This window comes from Coffea arabica, chromosome 5e (genome assembly GCF_036785885.1).
Source record: "Coffea arabica cultivar ET-39 chromosome 5e, Coffea Arabica ET-39 HiFi, whole genome shotgun sequence".
In the NCBI taxonomy this organism is placed as follows: domain Eukaryota; kingdom Viridiplantae; phylum Streptophyta; class Magnoliopsida; order Gentianales; family Rubiaceae; genus Coffea; species Coffea arabica.
The window spans coordinates 389,814-411,085 of NC_092318.1; the positions used below are offsets into that span (position 1 = coordinate 389,814).

The window sequence follows — 21,272 nt, forward strand, 5'->3', positions numbered from 1 at the left end:
TTCCTTTCTTTCATAAACTCTCGAACAATATTAAAATCTCTTCTCTTCTTTTTTTATCTTTTCTTTTCTCTCATAACTTAACCTTTCTCTTCTTTTCTTTTCTATCCTCAACTCCCAAACTAGCTATAAGAGACTACCCAGGAAGGGATGCTATGGTTATTTGACTTTACTGGTGGATACCCGCCAAATAGATATGAAGTTAGAAAACATACCTGTAGTGAGTGAGTTTCTAGGTATCTTTCTAGAAGACTTACTTGGATTGCCTCCTGACAGAGAAATAGAGTTTACTATCAATTTGTACCAGGTACTGGGTCCATATCTAAAACCCCTTACAGGATGGCTTCAGTGGAGATGAAGGAATTGAAAAAACAACCACAGGAATTTCTAGAAAAGAATGTTATCAGGCTGAGTGTATCACCTTCGGGAGCTCCAGTATTACTTGTAAAGAAAAACAATGGTACTTTGCGACTTTCTATTGACTATCGGGAGCTAAATAAGGTGACAGTGAAAACTAAATATCCCTTACCTGGAACTAATGACCTGTTTGATCGTCTAATGGGAGGAAAATATTTCACCAAAATTAATCTTTGGTATGGCTATCATTAGCTAAAGATAATAGCTGAGGATATTCGAAAGATGGCATTCAAAACTAGACACAGACATTATGAATTTGTAGTAATGCCATTTGGACTTACCAATACTCTAGCTACTTCGATGGACCTAAAAGCAAGATTTTTCAGCCTTATTTGGATACTATGGCATGTGGGTTATTATGAATAGGTTAACAAAATTGGCTTACTCTTTGCCTATTAAACCTAGTATGGGTACCGAGAAGTTGACTAAACTTTACATAGATAAGATCGGGCAACTGCATGGTATTCCTGTCACTATTGTATCTGATAGAGATACTCAATTTATTTCTCAATTATGGTAAAGTTTACATGACAGGTGTCGGGCCTGTGTAATAATAAAAATAAACCTAATTGTCAATTAAAATAGCCAAAACCCGATTTCAAGTACTAGAGTAGGGACTCTAGATGTGCAATGGGTTACTTGATTCACCTTGTTCCTGAAGAGTTTGCTTGATCCGATATACCTGAATAGGATGACTTTTACACAAATAATTATTAATTTGTAAACAGGGCAAGTATGGTCGTATCTTCAGGAACTGGGGGTATTTGTCTCTTTAGAAATCGAAAGTAACATAGGGGGGTGTTTTTGTATAAAGGGTGACAATTAGAACAATTCAACTAAAAAATAAAATAGCCAACTAAAAATTAAATGACAATTCACTAAAATTAGAGTAACAATAATTAAAGATTTAGCCAAGAAATAACTTCAGCAATGGTTCACTTAATTGATCATCGATGCACAAGCAATTCTAATTATTTATTAATAAATAGGTTATAACTGCCAAACAAGCGATGACAGTCAACCCCTCCTTACTGCGTCGGTGATTAAGGTACGCCCGTTAACCATTGCTCTAATTGAGAAATAATTCTAAATACGCCCGTAAGATTTAATTCCCCAATTGCCTTACGTATTAGAGGAGCCCTATTTTAACCAAATAATACACTACCAGGGTTATTTTAAATTAGTTCGCGTATTCCCCTGACACAAACCCAATCATGTTAGTTGTCACTAATTCAAGGCAATTAAATAATTACGGATTTAATGCCCTAATTGACAATAGATTACCAAATTAATTAATTATCCGGATCCAAGACAATCAATTAATTAAATAACCATAAGCACTGCAATCGAAAAATATGCAAATAGCAATAAATAAGAGGAAATGATAAAATTAAATCGATCTCACAATTTTAGACGACCCAAAGCATCCATTGGTTCTTGACTAGACAAAGGGATTTAGCTCGTTGTTGATGAGAAAAATCCATGCAAAACTGAAGCGATAGTTGCGGCCATTATCTGCGTTTGAGAAAGCCCAATTCGTCCGAACAAATGAAAGGAAAATGAAAGTTACAGAGAATGATTGAATCTCCTAATTGCTCCTGACATCCGAGGAATGAAAAGAAAACTACTAAGAGCTAAACAAAAAAGAAAAATCAAAGGCTAAGCCATCAAAGTAGTGCTAGTTCTCTGCGCTTTTTTTTTTTTCTATCTAATACCTAGCTACTCTAATGCTTGGCTCCTGTGCGGTGGCCCCTCCAGCCAAATAGAAGACGTCAGCCTTTTCGTCCTTTTTTCCATGCTGTCTTCCGCCAAATTACTAAAAACGGGTCGCATCTTGACGTTCCAAAAATGCCCCTGCTACTTGAACTCTTTCTTGATGATTGCCAAATTAGCACTTGTTATGGTATTTTCGTTCTACTCCTTGAAATAAATGTAAATTGTCAAAAATGAGTAGAATCTAACAATTAATCCATATCAGGTCAGGTAATAGGGGAAATTAATAATAAAATAAATGATAAAATTGCAATCTATCAATTCCCCCCACACCTAAACCATGCTTGTCCTCAAGCATGAGAACAGCAAACAAGCACCAATATTTGACAATGGTCATTGCTCCATCTACCATATTGCCAAGATACTAAGAAAAACATAAATCAAGCATCAGTGATCAATACCCAAGAAACATCACTCCGGTTAGCTTCTAAACCACAAACTCCTTCAATTCTAGGTTAACTAATCTAAGAAAAGGGAATGGCACACAACATTTATCAGCAAATGGTCCAATTATTAACCAAAATTTCAACATTAAATCCACAAATCGGCAAGCTGACTTTTATCACATACTAATACAATTGTCACTTCTTTTTTTTTTCGTTATTTATTTATTTATTTTCTTTTTTTTTTCAATAGTACAAAAGACTTAATCTCTAGCCATAGGAGCCTTTTGACGCAAACTCCAACATTTGCCAGATGAAGGAGCCCGGTTACTCAGCTCCTATCGCTATATGATTACGTACTCATAGAAATTACTACTTTTTGACGCGAGAATCGACACTTTAAGTGAAGATCTCCGGTTATTCAGTAGTAACAAATAGCGGAGTACAGTCAACTTTATTTCACAGTTAGATAACACAATATCTCACAATATCACAAAGAAAAAGCAGCTAGTCTCATTTTTTCCAAACATGGAGAACTAAAGTTAATCACTGGACCAATTCACATGAAAATGCCAACAATCATTCTCAGGGCCTAGAAAAGTTAACCAAAAATTAGAAGAGTCAAATAATCACTGATATTCACCAAAGAGATGTTCTTGGGTTCAACCACATTAACTAGATACACTTTTATTATTAAAACTTGGCAATAGTAGAATTAGAGTCAATAACCCAAGATTAAACTTTGGTATTCACATGAGAGCTAAGCACTAAAAAGAATGAAAGAGAATGAATGAAAGATAGACAAATAACTAACTAAAAATAAAGGAAAAAAAATAGAAACTAAAAACTAGTAAAACTAGCACCACAACTGATCCCCCCCACACCTAAACGATACATTGCCCTCAATGTAGCAAATAAATATCAAAAGTAGGAGAAAGGGCAACAAAACTTCCCTGAAGTCGAGTCAAAGTGGTGGGTGATAACCAAATTAAGACGTAAGACCCGCATGATGCATGAATGCTGCCAAATTCTGCGCCATGCTATGCACGTTAGCATCGATGGTGGTCATCTGAGTCTCCAAATTCTGAACCTGCGTCCGGAGTTGTTGCCATTCAGCAACCCTTGGGGGTGGAGGTGCAGGAGAGAGAGAGAGAGAGAGAGACTGAGGTAGCGAGGAGCGCGACGGCGGCGCTGCGAGTGAGGTGGAATTGGCGGTGGGCAGCGGGTTTCGGTTGAACAAGAGAAGAAACAGGGGAGAAGAAAGAAAGAAAAGAGGAAGAAAGAAAAAGAAAGAAAGAAAGAAAGAAAGAAAAGGAAGAAAAGAAAAGAACAGAAAGAAAAAGAAAAGAGAAAAAGAAAAACAAAATAGTTTTTGTTTTTTTTTCATTTTTTTCATTTTAGATTTTTGTAAATTCTAATTTTGGAAATCAAAAGTTATAGCTAAACGGAAAGTCTTTTTTTTTGTTTAATTTTTTTTTTATTTTTTTTGAATATTATTATTATGAACAAAACTCATTTTCGAAATTCAAAATTAGAGAGTAGCAGGAAATCGAAAACTGTCTTCGAGTTTTGAATACTTACCTTTCCCGCGAACGTGACGCGGGCACGTCAAAAAGACAAGAACCCTTCTGACCATGAGCTCTCCATACGACTTGACACGGGCGCGTCATAAAGGCACGAACCCTTCTGACCGTGAGCACTCCATGCGACTTGACGTGGGCACGTCAAGTTGGAGAGACACCTACGAATCATAAAAAACGAAAATTGAAGCCAGATATCAGTCACACTCAAGGAAAACATAATTAAACTATCGAACAAAACCTGAACAAACAACTAAAAGAATTTGGGTTGCCTCCCAATGAGCGCATTTCTTTAACGTTTTTGGCTAGACGTTAAACACTACTCTTCAATCTGGATGTAATTCAATTTTCCTTGTAATCGGTGGCTCTCCTCCGGGATCCAAATAGCCATTGAGTGCAGCCTTCTTTCTTAGTTTTCTATTCCTTTTCACCTTATAAATTGCTTTCATTCCCTGATACTTGTTCGCAGCAACTTTGAATTTATTCCTACAAGCAAACTCAGAAAATTCTTGCACAGAGGGATTAATAGCATGAATAGTAAACACACAGTGAGAGTTAACAAGACGTTCCATTGTATCAAAAATATTAAAATTGACTATTTCTCCATCAAATTCCATGGATAAGGTACCCTTATTAACATCAATTTTTGTCTGTACTGTACTCAAAAAAAGTCTACCTAGTAGCAAAGGTGAGGGTCAGGGGAATGATCATCATCCATGTCAAGTACATAAAAGTCAGTTGGGAATACCAAATCATTAACTTTGACCAACACATCCTCAACCAACCCATCAGGGTATGCATTGGTTCGATCAGCTAACTGAATTATTATCCCAGTTTCTTTTAATGGACCTAGGTTCAGAGAAGCATAGATAGATTTAGGCATTATATTAATCGATGCCCCTAAGTCCAGCATGGCCTTCCTAATCAAAGTGTTGCCTATCCTACAGGGGATAGTGAACATACCTGGATCCCCTCATTTCGGTGGGAGTTTCCTTTGTAGAACAGCTGACACATTCTCCCCCACGATAACCTTTTCATCTCCCCTCAACCTTCTTCGGTTGACGCACAAATCTCTCAAAAATTTTGCATACTTGGCACTTGTTTGATTGCGTCTAGCAGGGGGATATTGATCTCTACCTTGCGAAGCACCTCCAGGATCTCTTTCTCATTGTCCTGCTTCTTCGATTTCTCCAACCTGCTAGGAAATGGAGGGGGATGAGTTTTAACGTCTATGATCGGATCAGAAAGTACCACTGGATTTTTGGTGCTTGTGTTCTCTGCCTCAAGCTCTTTCTCAATCTTCTCTTTGTCTTTGTCCTTTGGAGTCACGAGTTTGGACCCTTGAATTTCCTTCCCGCTCCTTAAGGTCATTACACTTACATTCTTCAGGTTCAGCTCAAGTTGAGACGGCAATTTTTCATAAACTTGGGATTCTAGGCGGTTAATTGCCATTGCCATCTGACTCATTTGACTTTGCATTTCTTGTATCTGGCCCAATTGATTCCTCATACTTTGTAGGTCAGAATCCGTCTTTTGTTGATTAGCAATTAATTGTTTCATCATCTCTTCCATAGACGGACTTGAGTTTGAAGGGAGTGGTGGCGGGCGAGGTTGGTACTGTTGTTGGTACCCTTGCTGCCTAGTTGGTGCAAAATTCGACTGCCTATTTCCTCCATAACTGAAGTTAGGATGATCTCTCCAACCCGGATTGTACATATTCGAGTATGGGTTGTATGGCTGTCTTGGCGCGGGCGCGTGACCAGTCATGTTCACTGACCCATACCAGTGCAAATCCCATACACCTTGGCTTGAGATGCATTTCCTACAGCCAGTTGCCTAACAAACGATGTTCCACTTCTGAGCAAATGCGAATTGCCAAAAGTGAGTAGAATCTAATAATTAATCCACATCGGGTCAGGTAATAGGGGAAATTAATAATAAAATAAATGATAAAATTGCAACCTATCATTACATAAAGCCTTGGGAATTGGGTTAAATTTTAGTATAACTTTTCATCCCCAAACCGATGGTCAGTCGGAAAGGACCATCTAGATTTTAGAAGACATGCTTTGAGCTTGGACGCTGGATTGCAATGGAGCTTGGGATGAACACCTGTCACCGGTTGAATTTTCTTATAACAATAGCTGTAAGACAAGTATTCAAATGGCTCCATGTGAAGCTTTGTATAGGAGGAAGTGTAGGACTCCTTTGTGCTGGCTTGATGTAGGAGAGGAAAGACTCATAGGGCCTGATATTGTACAGTAAATGGTAGAAAAAGTAAGGTTGATTCAGGAAATACTTCAAGTTGCTCAAAGTAGACAGAAAGGCTATGCTGATAATAGGAGGCATGGCTTAGAGTTTGGAGTTGATGATCATGTTTTCCTAATTCTAAAGGTATAATGAGGTTTGACATTAAAGGAAAACTAAGTCCAAGGTACGTGGGACCGCTTGAGATTTTAGACAGGGTTGGTGAGGTAGCTTATCGACTGGCTTTACCATCGCCATTGGTAGGAGTACATAATGTTTTTCATGTTTCGATATTGGGGAAATATGTTCAAGACCCCAGCCACATGATTGAGTACGCACCACATCAGTTAAGCAAGGAGTTGAGTTATAAAAATTGTGGATACAAAGGATCAAATGTTAAGATATCGTACAATTCCTTATGTCAAAGTGCAGTGGAGTAATCATTTAGGATGAGAAGCTACTTGAGAGCTTGAGAAGGAAATGAGGTAGAAATATCCTCAACTATATGATGATCAAGGCACGTGAAGTTTAAAGGACTAAACTTCTTATATATAATATCCATAGTGGGCTAATTAGCTACTAATATTAAGTTTGTGTACTTATTTTAGTAAGAGTAGACCTGAGGGATGTAAAGTTAATTTACGAAGTGACCTATTACGTTAGTCGTTAAATTAAAAGGGTTAACATAAAACCTGGAGTTTATTAAGTTATTTCCCTATTGGGTTAGTTCCAGAGAATGATCAAGAAGTACATCAAGGGAGAGGGATTGAGGAAACCAAAGCTGTGAAATTTGGATTGCCAATTGAATCGGCGAGATGTTCGAATTGCGGTTCAACCAGTTGGACTGATTCAACCCTGGGTTAATAATTTTTTTTAAAAACAAATTATATAAATATATGTGCATAGAATATGACATCCAAATAATTAATTTAAGACTTTATTTGATAAAAATTTTAGTATTTTTGAAGAACTTGAACTTTCACAAATAAATTTTTTAAATTATAAGTGCAAACAAATAAATTTTATTTCAATTATATCTACCAAAAAAAATCTTATATCCTACCTAAAACACCACAATATTCTGAAATTAAACAAAATTAATGCCTTTAGGAATTAGACATAAGTGAGTTTAAACTTTAAATCATGTCTTTTGGAATTATAGATTGCAACTTTGTCAAAAAAAAAAAAAGGAAACTTGGAACTTGAAGGAAGTCAAGAAACTAGAAAGTAGAGATGAAATTTTGATAAGAGGCAAAATGTGATAAGAAAGTGCGTGGGTGTAGCATTTAGTGATTAGTCTTTAGCGTTATGGAGAACCTATATATTTTTTCCAGTTTAATAGATAAAAACAAAAACCGTTGGTTCAATGGTTCATTCTGATTTAAATGGTTTGTATGGCTCTCATCAGTCCTTAAGTCCAATCAAACCAAAATATTAATCGGATTGGAGTCATGGCCGATTCACAGATTGACCAGTTGAACTGGCTGGTCCAACTCGAGTTTGAAAGGAAACTACATCATCATAGGAGAAAGAACTTAATTCAAGGTTGTTTGATGTAAGTTCTCATATTTACTCTAGATTTTGTCTTTTTGAACAGAAATAATTAAGGGGAAAACGTTAAGAAAACCTAGGGCTTCAGGTTAGCAGATTGTGGATAGTTTTTATGGAGTTTTCTTTCACGGTGGTTTTCAATTTTCTATCCATACATTGATGTATCAAAGACATCAAATTGCATGTGGTATGCGTGACCTCGATTGCGGGAAACCTTTGCATGATCGTTTGGGAGAAACCCAAGGATTGTATAATTTATGAATGGTCTAATATTATATTCTTCCATGCAAAGTTAGTAACGACCTTTATTGGTTTAACCAAAGTTGATCAGTAGCACTTCGTATGTTGGAAACGAACTATCATTCGCTTAGATTACTGATATAATTGGCCTGACCTTTTCATCTTTGTCAGTAACAGAATAGCTAGGAAAAAAATGGTGGAAGCTGATGATTAGTAATTTTCTAGGATTGAATATTATCAGTCGCAACAGTTTAAGCATTGCCCATAAATATGTAGGACCTTTGTAGAGCTTGTGAGTGAAACTCGCACACTAGAACAGATTACGTGAACTCATAGTTTAGGCTATATCATAATTCATTGACTTTAGTGTACTTTAGATTTTTTTCTTAAGGATCCGTCGTAGGGACATTTGATTTTCAAGATCTTGGGACTATTAAGCATCAAAGAATAAGGTAAGTGGTTTTTTACCTAACCAGTGATTTCGACAAGAAAAAAATTATAGATTATTTATTCTGGTAAAAAAATGCTTCATTTTATTTGTTTTGAGTTGAAATTTGATAAAGTTATCAAGTATATGTTATTCCGAGTACGACATGGATATTTAAAGAATTCGGATCAAACATATTGTGTGACTATTTGTATTGAAATTGTTTGGTTTATATTGGTAAATGAGTAAATTGTGTTATTTACTCAGTTAATTATGAAAACTCTTGGTGTGTATGGCTGTGTAATTGAGTTTGGTACCATTTTAGAATTGGTATTGCGGTAGTGACCGTTCTTATTGGGATTAAGTCTGGGACATTACCTATAGGCCAGAGAGCTGAAGTCTGGTCTGGCACCAAAGTCGGAGGGGTTACTATATCTCATATTTTGAGTCTGTTTGGTAGAATTGTAAACGAATCGAATCGAATCGAATCGAGTATCTCATATTTGAACTCTGTTCGTTAAGCGATTCAAACAACGTTCGTATTCGTTCGTTAATTTTCGAACTCCAAACCTGTGTTCGTGTTCGACTCGTTAAGCAAAGTTCGTGTTCGGCTCGCTTAACATAAATGAGCCATTCGCGAACATGCTCGAAGGCTCAAATCCAAATTATTTTAAGCCTTAAATATGTCATGCAAATCATTAATCATTCTCAAAAACAATTAAAGCATTTATTAACTATATAACTAATATTAATATAAAAACAACAAATAAAACAAAGCAATTTGCCCTCCAAATATAAAAGTCCAGCCATAAAATTAACCCTAAAATTTGTCAAATGATAATTATGTACATGTTCGTGAACGTTCGTTAAAACTCGCGAGCATACTCGTGTTTGCAAACGTTCGTTTAGCATGTTCGTGAACGTTCGTTAAAACTCGCGAACATGCTCGTGTTCGTTCGATTATTAATCGAACAAAAAAATTCATTCGAACTCGGTTCGTTTAAGGTTTCGAACGAGTTTTTCACGAACACAAACGAGTAGAAACGAACCGAACTACCGAACAACTCGGTTCGTTTAACAATTCTACTGTTTGGTGATTGTATTTATTTGATATGCGGTTTCTTAGTAAACTATGATTTTAGTTGCACTATGCCTATTAAAGAATGTCCGAAATTGTTTACTCCATGCTCATAATTGAGATTAGGCATTTCAATGGATCGGATCTTATCCAATCCAAATTCATATACTTGGTAGCATTTGAATTTAATTTTTCAAGCCTAAACTCTACCTAGACCCAAACTATGACCTTGTAAGAGAGTCATGGGTCTGCTTAAGGTCTGATTTTTCATGATTTATACTCAAATCCAAACCCATGTAACTAACTAACATGTCGGCACATTTTTTTACTCTAATCTTAAAGAATGTTGGAAATTGTTTACTCCATCGGTCATAATTGAGATTAGATATGTCAATGGATCGGATCTTACCCAAACTCAATTCAGATTCATATACTTGGTAGGGTTTGGATTTAATTTTTCAAATCTAAACTTTACCCAGACTCAGATCCTGTAAGAGAGTCATAAGTATGGGTAAGGTCTGATTTTTCATGATCTGTACCCATATCCAAACTCATGTAACTAACTAATAAGTCGGGACATTTTTTTACTCTAATCTTAAGACACAGGGTATAAATTGCAAAACAACTAGTAGGTTTTTTTTTTTTTTGATGAAAAAAAAAACAACTAGTAATTTAGTTTCACTTTTTGTCCCCTCCAAGTCAATTTTTTCTGCACTGAAACACCTCCTCTAATAGAAAGATGGGCAACTGTGCGTCATGCATGCCTTGTATATCGTGCACTATTTCCATTTTGTGGCTTTCATCTTTCTTGGCTCTTTTTCATTTTGTCGTGTTATTTCATGCCACCACTTTTGCCTCAATTAAGCACGCTATGAAGCATAAGCAATATATCTAAGATTCTTTGCACTTCTGTTCTTGAACGGGAGTAATCCCATTCTCACTAACACCCCTTTCACTTTTAGGCTTCTCCTTCCCACCCCTTTTACATATTGTTCTGTTAATTAGACTACCACTATTGTAAAACTAGTACTACAGCCTGATTATACAGTTAAGATCTTAATGTCAAAATAAGATTGGAAGTAAAAAAAAAAAAGGAATATATATATAATAAAATAAAACTAATTTCTGGGAAAGGGGGTGGTTTGGAATACTAATATGAGGAGAGTTGATTCTTAATACCAGAAAATGCAAATATTTCTTTTTCTTTTGAAGATGCAAACATCTTATCTGACTGGAAGAGTGCATCTGAAAATATGCAAGACAAAAATATTTTGTGCTTTAAAGTCAATTAAAATATTTTGGGTTAAACGTGCCAATCCCCCTGAACTTTATCCTTGGTTACGCTTTGCCCCCCTAAACTCACAAAATAAGCACTTTGCCCCCCTATTTGATATTTTAAAACAAAAGTGCCCTTACTATTTTATTTTATTTTTTGTTTATTCATTCCCTTGTTTTGTCTTTTTCACTACTTTCCTTTATTTTTTATTTTTACTATTTTTTTCTCACTTCTCAAAAGACATTGTTTTCTTTCACTTTCATTGAATTGATTGTGTTTTAGGTATTAACCTAAAATACCTGTACTTGGAATAGTTACACATCTCTTAGTACACTGTCTTCCTAAATACCAACTCCTTTTAAAGTCTCTCCTATGGTACAATTGTTTTACAGTTACTAAAATGCAAAATTCATCATTACTTGAATAAGAAATGATTTTAGAGTGCTTAAGCAAATCAAACTCAATTGCATTTAGCGAAAAAGGACCTCATCATAGAGGTAGAAGTTCTGCCTCCATGGCTGTGGGTTCGGGCTTTGTCACCGAATGCGAAGAACCAATTCGTTTCTCCCATTAAATCTGTCATAGTTGTTAATTTTCCATGTCCAAAATCATTTGTTATTTTCGAATTTGAAGGATGAAATTGAGCAATTGTAACTATAAATGCACAATTTTCGAAAGCTAAAATCTTAAAATGTGGCATATTTTGGGATGTAGGAAGTAATTTTTAAGGATGGGAAGTCATTACTTTTGAGTAGGGTGCTCTGTAACATACAGGCCTTCCATAGGGAGCTATAACATAAATGAAATTTGTTGTTTCTTAGGCCTTTGAAACAATTTGATACGTTAACTAATATGAAAGTTATTTACCCTTCTTCTCACTACACATTCAATAGATGACTTCAAGCTCTTCACCAAGTGATAATTTGGCAGTAATTGTATGAAGAACTAGTAGATTAATAAAGTTGAATGAAGAATAATTTCTTTTATAAGTATAAACGCTGCATATATTAGAGATTAAATTAAATATATATATTTAAATTCATAAATTCTCTCTCTCTCTCTCTCTCTCTCTCTCTCTCTCTCTCTCTCTCTCTCTCTCTCTCTCTCTCTCTCTCTCTCTCTCTCTCTCTCTCTCTCTGTGCTTTAAATTCTCAAGAAGCCATCAGTCTAGACATAGTTTCCGCTATCTACTGGAGAATATTAGGCTACGCGGCAGTCCTACATTGATGAAGGAAAGAAACTATAGAGTAGAAAGATTTTAGTATGCGTCTAGACAACAGGAAAAAAAAAAAAAACAAAACAAAACAAGAGGACCACTCTCTCGTGTTTCTCGTGTTAGGACTCATTTGTTTCCCTTCAGATTTTAATGATACCATATATAGCTGCTATTTGTTTGCCCAAAGTCGATTGAGAGTTTATAAAGCCAACTTAATCAAAAGCGTTATCAGATTTAATGCTGGCAAGTAGTGCTAACGTAACAAATGGAATATATCATGCCTAGATAAAGCCTGGAGATATACTTAAGCGCAACTTTGATTATTGTGTACCTAAGCTATTGTTGTTTTTCACGATTAGGAGCAAACACAAGGTTGGAAATATTTACAAAAAGCTTTTTTCTTGATAGTTAATCACGTAATTTTTTTTTTCAAATATTTGTTATGTTAGATGATAGGTTGCATTTTTGTCATTAATTTTATGATTATTTTCCTCTTTTATTTGGCCAAATATTATTTTAATTGATAGATTTTACTTATATTTGGTATTTGGTGCTAATTGTAGGAAGGTGGAGCAAAAAGTAATAAAAGAGGTGATTTTTCAAGAGTTTCCCAATTCAAGATAAAGTCTATGTAAATTATTAACGGAAGATTAGGAAATTACCATTTTTCTTAGATATTTTATTTAGGAAACAACTGGCATTATTCTTGGAGTTACCTTTGTCAATTAGAATTTTAGTTTCGGTTGTTGAAGTTAGAGGCCGAATTTGTTATTAATTGGTAGTCATTAGGTTTCTTCTTATGACTTTTGGGGGAGAGCCGTCACTTGCTTTGGCTTGTCGGCTGGTCTTTTCATTAGTTTTAGGAAGAAAAACCAATTGTACTTAGGGATGTAAGCAAGCCGAGCTACTCGCGAGTAGCTTGGTCAATGGCTTGGCTTGAACTCAGTCAAACCGAGTTCGAGCCGAATCTCAAGCTACTCGAGTACACATTAGAGTCGAGTTCGAGTCAGAATTTTGTAGCTCGTACTCGTCGAGCCATATAATTTAAATAATATATATGTATTATATATAATTATAAAATGACTGTTATGGGTATAATTTATACTGAATTTACAAGTAAGGTATCGAGTCAAAAAGCTTGATTACTCGAGCTACTGGTCAAGCCATATAATTTAAATACTATATATGTATTATAATTATAAAATGACTGTTATGGGTATAATTTATACTAAATTTACAAGTAAGGTATCGAGTCAAAAAGCTTGATTACTCGACTCGATAATGCTTGACTAAAGGTCGAGCCTTATCGAGTCGAGTCTCGAGCTTTTAAAGATTTTCTCGAGTCAAGCTCGAGTTTGAGATTTTTCGACTCGATCGAGCTGGAGTCGAGCTCGAGCCAAGTTATTTATAGGTCGAGTCAAGCTCGAGTATAGCAATACTCGAGCTCGACTCGGCTCGATTACATACCTAATTGCACTCAGATTCGATGGAGTCCTGCAGATTTCCCTTGAGGATGTGTAGCTAAATCCCTGTTTTCTAGTTGACGGTCAACTTGAAGAAGTGGTACCAAACATCTGTGAGATCGAATTAATTTTATTTATTTCTTTTATTCATCGGTATTCGTATGTTTTCTGATTTAACTTCTGATGATTGTTTTGTTATTTGAATGTCAATGGTCCGATATTTGAATTAACTTAATAATCTACTGCTAATTTAACCAGTTAAATCCGTAATTGTTTGATTGGTTAATACCAGTGGCGACTAGCATGATTGGTCCCATGTTAGGGAAGCGTATGATCTAATTTAAACAAACTCTCGTAGCATATTTGTTGGTTAGGGTTGGGCTTTTCTAATTCTTAATATAATTGAGGAATTGAATCCTACGGTCGTACCTAGAGTTATTTTTTAGTTAGGAAATAATCAACGGTCGTACCTTGACTATTGAAAAGTAGGGAAAGGTTGGTTGTTTATCGCGTGTATGCAACTATAACCAATCTATTAATGAGTAATTGAATTATCATTGCATCGATGATCAGTTGAATGGATCGTGTCTAAAAAGTTGCATATTTGGCTAGAGTCGTACTTATTATTGATTAATTCCTATTAATTTCCGTTAGTTATTTTATTAGTTGGTTAATTAGTTATTTTATATTTTCCAAAAATCCCTCATGCTCTGAATTCTAGAAGAAACGAATTACCCTCAGTTCTTGTGGATTCGACCCTACTCACCGCTACATACAAATTTATAATTTTATTGAGTAGATTTTTATTATTGTACAGGTTCGACAACCTGTCACTTATTACAATACACTAATTATCTTTTACTCATAATTTCACTCATTTTTCATTCACACTATTAGAAAATTCAAGACAAATTGTATAGTGTAAAAAACTAATATATGCTCGCCATAATTAAAAAGTGTGTATTAATAGTAATTTAACTATTTAAAAAGATATTAACAAACTAGAACGTTAAATTTTTTTAGGTAATGAGAACTTTAAATTACTTAATATTTAAAGTATATCCCAAAAAATAAGGTAACTAATATTTTTATTTACCTTTTTTCATGTATAGTTGATTGACTGCTATGTTATTACAATTTGAATTTGTTATGGCTGCTATTAAAAATTATTTTATTCTAAACTTTAGACATATTGAGTTAAGTAATATATGAAATAGTCTATATGCATAGATAATATATACTTTGTTATGGTATGGACTTTATGATCATTATTACTTTTAGTAACAAAAAATAAAAAAGATAGAAATAAACAAAGAATAAGTTTAAAAAGATTAAAATTAGGGATAATTGCAGAAACCTCCCCTGAGGTTTCTGACATTTGCACTGACCTCCCCTGAGGTTACTAATCCTTTGCAAATTTAGTCTAAATGATTAAAATATTATTTTAGGGAGTGAAATTAGAATTTTGTACCAGATTTGCCATTTGTGCTACATATTCTGTGAGAACCCGAAAATTTCTTTATTTCTAGGCTTTATTTTATTTATTTGCACGCTTTTTATGCATTTTCTTTATTGGAAAATTTTCTAAATAATTTTTATGAGTAAATATAGTTTTTAGGTGATTTTTCTAGTATCGATTAGTTTTTGAGAAATTAAGAGCGTCTACCGGACATGGGACCCGCTAGTACGAAAAGTTCGAAAAAATATGGCCAACTAGGTTAAGATTTGGATATTGGGTTTAATTTACCGGGTGTTATGAGATAATTAGAGATTACCAAGTGGATTGGTGTGAGAGGAACAAGAAGATAACCATGCCTTGACTAAAAGTGACAAGTGTCACTTGGAGGTTGATTTCACTTTTTGACCACTATTTATTCTTTTACCAATAAATCAAAAATTGACCCAAAAATCCCTCAAATTTGCAAGCTTGAAGCTGGCTCTCTCCAAGGAAGAAAGGAAGGAAAACTCTCCAAATTCCTAGCTCTATTCTTGCTCAAATCCACCAAAACAACCATTTAATCTTACATTTGTTCCATAAAACCCCTTCACTTAGTGATTGTGAGGTGATTGGTGGAGTTGTTTGGAAGGCTAAGGTGGTTAGTTGCTCCTTCTCTTGCATTACAAGGTGAGAAGCTAAGGGACTTCTCTTTTCTTTCCAATAATGCTTAATTAGTGACCTTTGTAAGTTGAAGTTATGATATTAGGTGTTATTTTGTGATTTTTGGTTGAAATTGGTGAAGTTTTATATTTATTTGTGATTTTTCTGTTTTCATATGATTATTATTCTGTGGCTATGTATGATGATTGGAAATGATATTGAAGGAAGCTAGAAGGTGGAAAGTGTGGTTAATTGCAGAAAATTTCTGTTTTGGAAGGAAATTGTGGAAACTAGGGTTTCATTTCCCCTCATTCTGCCTGGCACTGTTCATCATAGTTAGAGGCCGAATTGGCCTTGGGTTAAAACATGAAAGTTGTAGGGAATGATATTTTAGAGTTTCCTGCAAAATTTCAGGTCAATCGGAGTAGCGTAGCTTGTGAAACTACCAAAATACCCCTGCTTCCCTGTTTCTACCCGAACTTGATAATGGCTTCTGTAATTGGTTATTTTGGTTGGGAATACTTCTGATTTGGTTGTTGACGTATTCTTAAGAAATGTAGCCTGATGTCTTAGCTTTCGGGTGGCTTTGGAATCACTTGATTTGGACTTAGGTAGCCTGACTTATGATGTTTGAGCCAGAATGCGGTTTATAAACCTGTTTTGACGGTGCTGGTTTGGTATATTGATCTTTTGACCTAGTTTCACTACAAACTGGATTGAGTGGCCTTCTTCAACATTGTAGCCCTACCTCTTAGTTTCGAAACGGTGTGTATTGCACCTCCATCCGATAATCGTAGTGCCAATGGTGCCAAAACCGCAAAATGATGTCAAAAACTGTTTTTATGGTTGAGAGCTTAATTCCATTTCCGGATTTCCCTGGTTTACTCTAGTGCTTATACATTCTTATGGAGCCCTATTTTGGTAGTATGTGGAATTGGTTTATGACTTGTCGTCGAGTCTTATTGTGCTTATTTGAATATTTTAGGGCGTGACAGTGAGTAAAGACGCTCTTTGGGCGGAAGTTTACGAAATTTCACTTGCTTGCTTGGTGAGTATACTACTCACTTGTTTGTTTACAATGTGACTTTATTATATTGAATTTGATGCCTTGAAGGCTTATTTGCACTATTGAAACTGATTAAAATGAGGGTGTACTTGATCGCCCTCACCCCCTTTTGTATTATATACGACTGTCTACTGTTTCACTGTGGTACTTGAAATGCACATGGAAAACTGGATTTGGTGTCGTTTGGACGAGGATCTAACGGCTTTTACTGTTACCACTGAGCTCAACCCCATTGGTAGTCGATTGAATCGAGCCAACGAGGGCTTGGTCGTGAAAGTTGACGAGCCATGGGGACTGTTATATGGAATCTTGTAGTAGAGAGACTCTTGATTCCGGTATACTCGAGTATTACCAAATTTCTACTGTTTAGAGTTCGGGCCCGGTAGGGGTATGTTGGGTGGAAAGAATGGACGTAAAGTGGAGCCTACGGTTGGTTACTCTTAAACATTGACGGAGGGTCAATGAGATCCGATCAAGAATGCAAGCGAGGAAAGGGGCTCTTGAGAGCCACCCGTATCCTTTTATCACCACTATTGATATGTGCCTTTGCTTACTTTTGATGTATTGGAATGAGAAACTTGATACTTATATGAACTTTGCTGCTTGAGTGATAGTATATCACTGGGCGTAAGCTCACTCTGTTCCTTTTGTTTTCCTTACAGGAAATTGATTACTTTTGGAAAGTCCATGAATGTTGGTTGCCGAGTTGAGCTTATGTAAATGAAATTTTGAATAGCTCCTTTTGAGCAAACTCTAAGTGCATTTTGGATCCAACCAAAACTGCTAAGTTGTAATTTGCAAACCGTACTTGTATAAACTTGTTGGACAACTTGGGTATGTCCTTTTGGTATGTAAATGCTAAATTTCAAGATGTATATATTTGATTGATGTTTGGTTGGATTTTGACGTGTCGGTTACTATTCATGGCCGACTCCGTTTTCATTTTTTTATTTTATTTTATTTTGACTTGTCTAAGCGTGCTTGTATGTTCCGGAACTTTTAAACCGTATTGAATTGTCCCGTTAGTCCTGGCGAGAGTTGGGCAGGCAGTCCGCTAACCCCTTTGGTTCGCCTTAGGAGAAGGTGGGGCTGTCACATATTCAATGACTAACAAAGTATTATAAATCAATTAACAATTAATAAACTTTAATGAGTATAATTTATGGGCAAACATACATTACTCATTTAAAGTACCGATTTTTTATGGGTATTTTACTTTCAAACATTTAATTTATGATAAATATATCAATATTTGTAAGTAAAATTCAAAAAGTGTTACAGTAATATTCTTGCAAAAAGGAAATCTGTAGGTTATTTATTTAATATAAATTAAATATTTTTTTTAAAAAAGAAATGACCCATAAAGTATTAATTTTTTATGGCTTTCATCCATTACATGAGTAAAATATTCGCTCTTTATGTGCATTTTATTCTGAATCATTTAATTTATGTTAAATACATAAATGTTTGTAACTAAAATTGAAAAAGTGTTATATTAATATTTTTACGGAAGAGAGGTTGGTGGGTTTTGTATTTAACAAAAATTAAATATTTGAAAGTAAATACAAATCTGTATTTGAGCGTAAATATTTGTATTAAATTAAATGTTTGAAAGTAAAATACTCGTAAAGAACCAGTACTTTAAATAGTTACCGGCTCTTTATGGGCAAACACGCATTACTCATTTAAAGTACAGGCTTTTTACGGATACTTTACTTTCAAACATTTAATTTATAATAAATATATCAATGTTTATAAATAAAATTTAAAAAGTGTTACAGTAATATTCTTGCAAAAATGAAATCGGTAGGTTATTTATTTAATATAAATTAAATATTTTTTTAAAAAAAGAAATGGCCCATAAAGTATTAATTCTTTATGGCTTTCATCCATTAAATGAGTAAAGTATTGGCTCTTTATGGGCATTTTATTGTGAATCATATAATTTATGTTAAATACATAAATGTTTGTAATTAAAATTGAAAAAGTGTTATATTAATATTTTTACGGAAGAAAGATTGGTAGTTTTTATATTTAACAAAAATTAAATATTTGAAAGTAAATACAAATATGTATTTGAGCGTAAATATTTGTATTAAATTAAATGTTTAAAAGTAAAATACCCATAAAGAGCCGGTACTTTAAATAGGTAATGCGTATTTGCCTATAAACTATACTCCTTAAAGTTTATTAATTGTTAATTGATTTGTAGTATTTTGTCATTCATTGGACATGTAGTACAAAGGACAAATTTGATAAAAAATTCTAATTTCACTCCCTAAAACAATATTTTAATCGTTTGGACTGAATTTGCAAAGGATTAGTAACCTCAGGGGAGGTCAGTGTAATTTTTCAAATCACAGGGGAGGTCAGTGCAAATGTCAGAAACCTCAGGGGAGGTTTCTGCAATTATCCCTTAAAATTAATATATAGATAATAATAGCAAAGAAAAGAAAGTAGTTGATTGTATGAGAGAAAGGAGAAAATATAAATATACACACACACACATACATACATACATACATACATACATGTTTAAGGGACAAGTAAAAAAAGGATAAAAAAGAAAAAATATAATAATAATTAATAAAGAATGGGCACTTTTGTCCTACAACGTGAACTAGGAGGTAAAGTGTCTATTTATTGAATTGAGGGCGGTAAAGTGCAACTGAGAATAAAGTCAAGGGGGATTTAATGCTTTTAATCCACATATTTTCTTACATGCAAGTCAACAATAACATCCGTGGACAGTAGCCAACAATTAGGCCACCCATGGCTATAACTGGAGGAGAAGAATTTTCATGAAGTCTGTTAAATGAATAAAAATTTGGAGTTCGGACACTTACAGAAGTGTTTACACGAATGCATTATTGCAGTTACGGGGAAAAAAAAACGATGAGGTACTTGCATCGTTTGATGGTGTCCAAACCCTATAAATATGCACTCATGAGTGTGCAGCTAAATATACCAAACCACCCTTTCAGCTAGGTAATTCTGCTGCCCACAATGGCATTAATCTCTTCCCCAAGGGCTGCTGTGGCCATCCTCATTCTCTTCGCCATTTTTCTCACTCCAAAGCTGATGTTACCATGCGAGGCAACAAGACCAACCCGAGGTATCATGTGCCTAATAAAAAATTACTAGAACCCAATCTTGATCAATATATTCAAATTGTTCATGAACAAAATAATTTGACCTGTATGTGTTAGGAAATTGGCTTGTTTGATATCAATTTTTGATGTCTTAATAGCCGTTTGTTTCGCGCTTGAATCCCAACATTATCATAATCTGTTTCTGTGTTATTTGATTTGGTTTTGAATGCAGAACTTCTGGTGCGACCCCCAATCTGTCCTCGCTGTGTTTGTTGCGCACCACCACCCTCTCCAGGCAGATGCTGCCCCTGTGTCTGTTCCCCGCCTTGGGGCCCTATTGCACCTGTTGCTGAACCAAATTCACCATGACTTCTTGAGGGCATAAGTTTGTTAAATTTGCTACACGTGTAGGATTGTACGTGCTTTCTAACTTGTGAATGTATGAATATGAACTTCTTATTATTGAGATTATGTTAAAGTGATGTATGTGCTTTACAAATGAATAAGTGGGTTTCGTTGTCATTTTGCATATACTTTTACTTTGCTTAACATAAGTAGATATCTTGTTTCACAACAATGAGTCAAGGTTTATTCTTGTATACAGTGTATACAAGATTAACCCAAGAGTTAAATGAAAGTAAATATTTTGATGGCAACTTTGCGTTCGCTGCTTGTCATCGAAAATCACATTATACACATTAAGTAGGTCTACAAAAAAGAAGAGAAGAGGAAAAAGAACGAAAGAAGATTAACATCTGCTGCGAATTTAATAAATTAAAGGAAACTAGAAGTTGTGAACTAAAACTATCCATCTCCAATCAACGAGAATTCTACAACCCTCATAATATTTTGACAGTGCAGTAACTATATACATTTTTTTAATGAAAATATTGATAGGGAAAAGTATCTCGAGAGAGCCCATCTCGAGATAGTGGGATTTAATCAGTTTGGTGTAGATGGGGCACCAAATCGAACTGAAAAATAGTAGTCATTAATTGTGATTGGTACTTACGATTTATGAGGATAAACATTTCTTTCTCTTAAAACTTTATGTACACTTCGTTCCTTGAAGAAAGATTATTTGACCGAACCGTTAGATAAACGTCACGATCATTACATCATGGCAATCTCATGAACAAAATAGGAAAAGTAGTGGGTAATTTTCCTTTTCCCTCATACTAAAATTTTTGAAAAAGAACAAAATTAGTCAAGTGAATGGTGTTACAAGTAGTACCTCCAAGCCCAAATTGAGATCTTTTGCTCTCATGTTTGTCTGGTAATTCTTTTTTTCATCCTGGTAAGGTGTCATTGACTTGCTATTGTTGTGATTAATTGAATTCATCTTTGCCTTGTTTGGTTCATTATAGT

The 21,272-nt window shown here is 34.8% G+C and overlaps 1 protein-coding gene and 1 long non-coding RNA gene across 2 annotated transcripts; one reads left to right on the forward strand and one right to left on the reverse strand.

The window, feature by feature from the left end:
- Window positions 1-4,826: 4,826 nt before the first annotated feature.
- On the reverse strand, window positions 4,827-5,917 carry LOC140006347 (uncharacterized). Its single transcript, XM_072048162.1, has 2 exons — window positions 5,242-5,917; window positions 4,827-4,999 (listed from the first exon to the last, which is right to left on the reverse strand). Exons 1-2 carry the CDS (start codon window positions 5,915-5,917, stop codon window positions 4,827-4,829), a joined length of 849 nt encoding a protein of 282 aa, XP_071904263.1.
- Window positions 5,918-19,823: 13,906 nt separating this feature from the next.
- Window positions 19,824-20,375, forward strand: LOC113687769 (uncharacterized). The gene is made up of 2 exons (XR_003447782.2): window positions 19,824-19,927; window positions 20,137-20,375. It is a non-coding gene; the product is annotated as an uncharacterized lncRNA (long non-coding RNA).
- The last annotated feature ends 897 nt before the right edge of the window (window positions 20,376-21,272 follow it).

Excerpts from the sequence above, each read along its gene's own strand:
- LOC140006347 (XM_072048162.1), bottom strand. The coding sequence starts at position 5,917 with ATGACTGGTCACGCGCCCGCGCCAAGACAGCCATACAACCCATACTCG. Across the intron at positions 5,000-5,241 it reads CGCAATCAAACAAGTGCCAA|GTCCATTAAAAGAAACTGGG; the intron begins GTATGCAAAATT and ends CTCTGAACCTAG.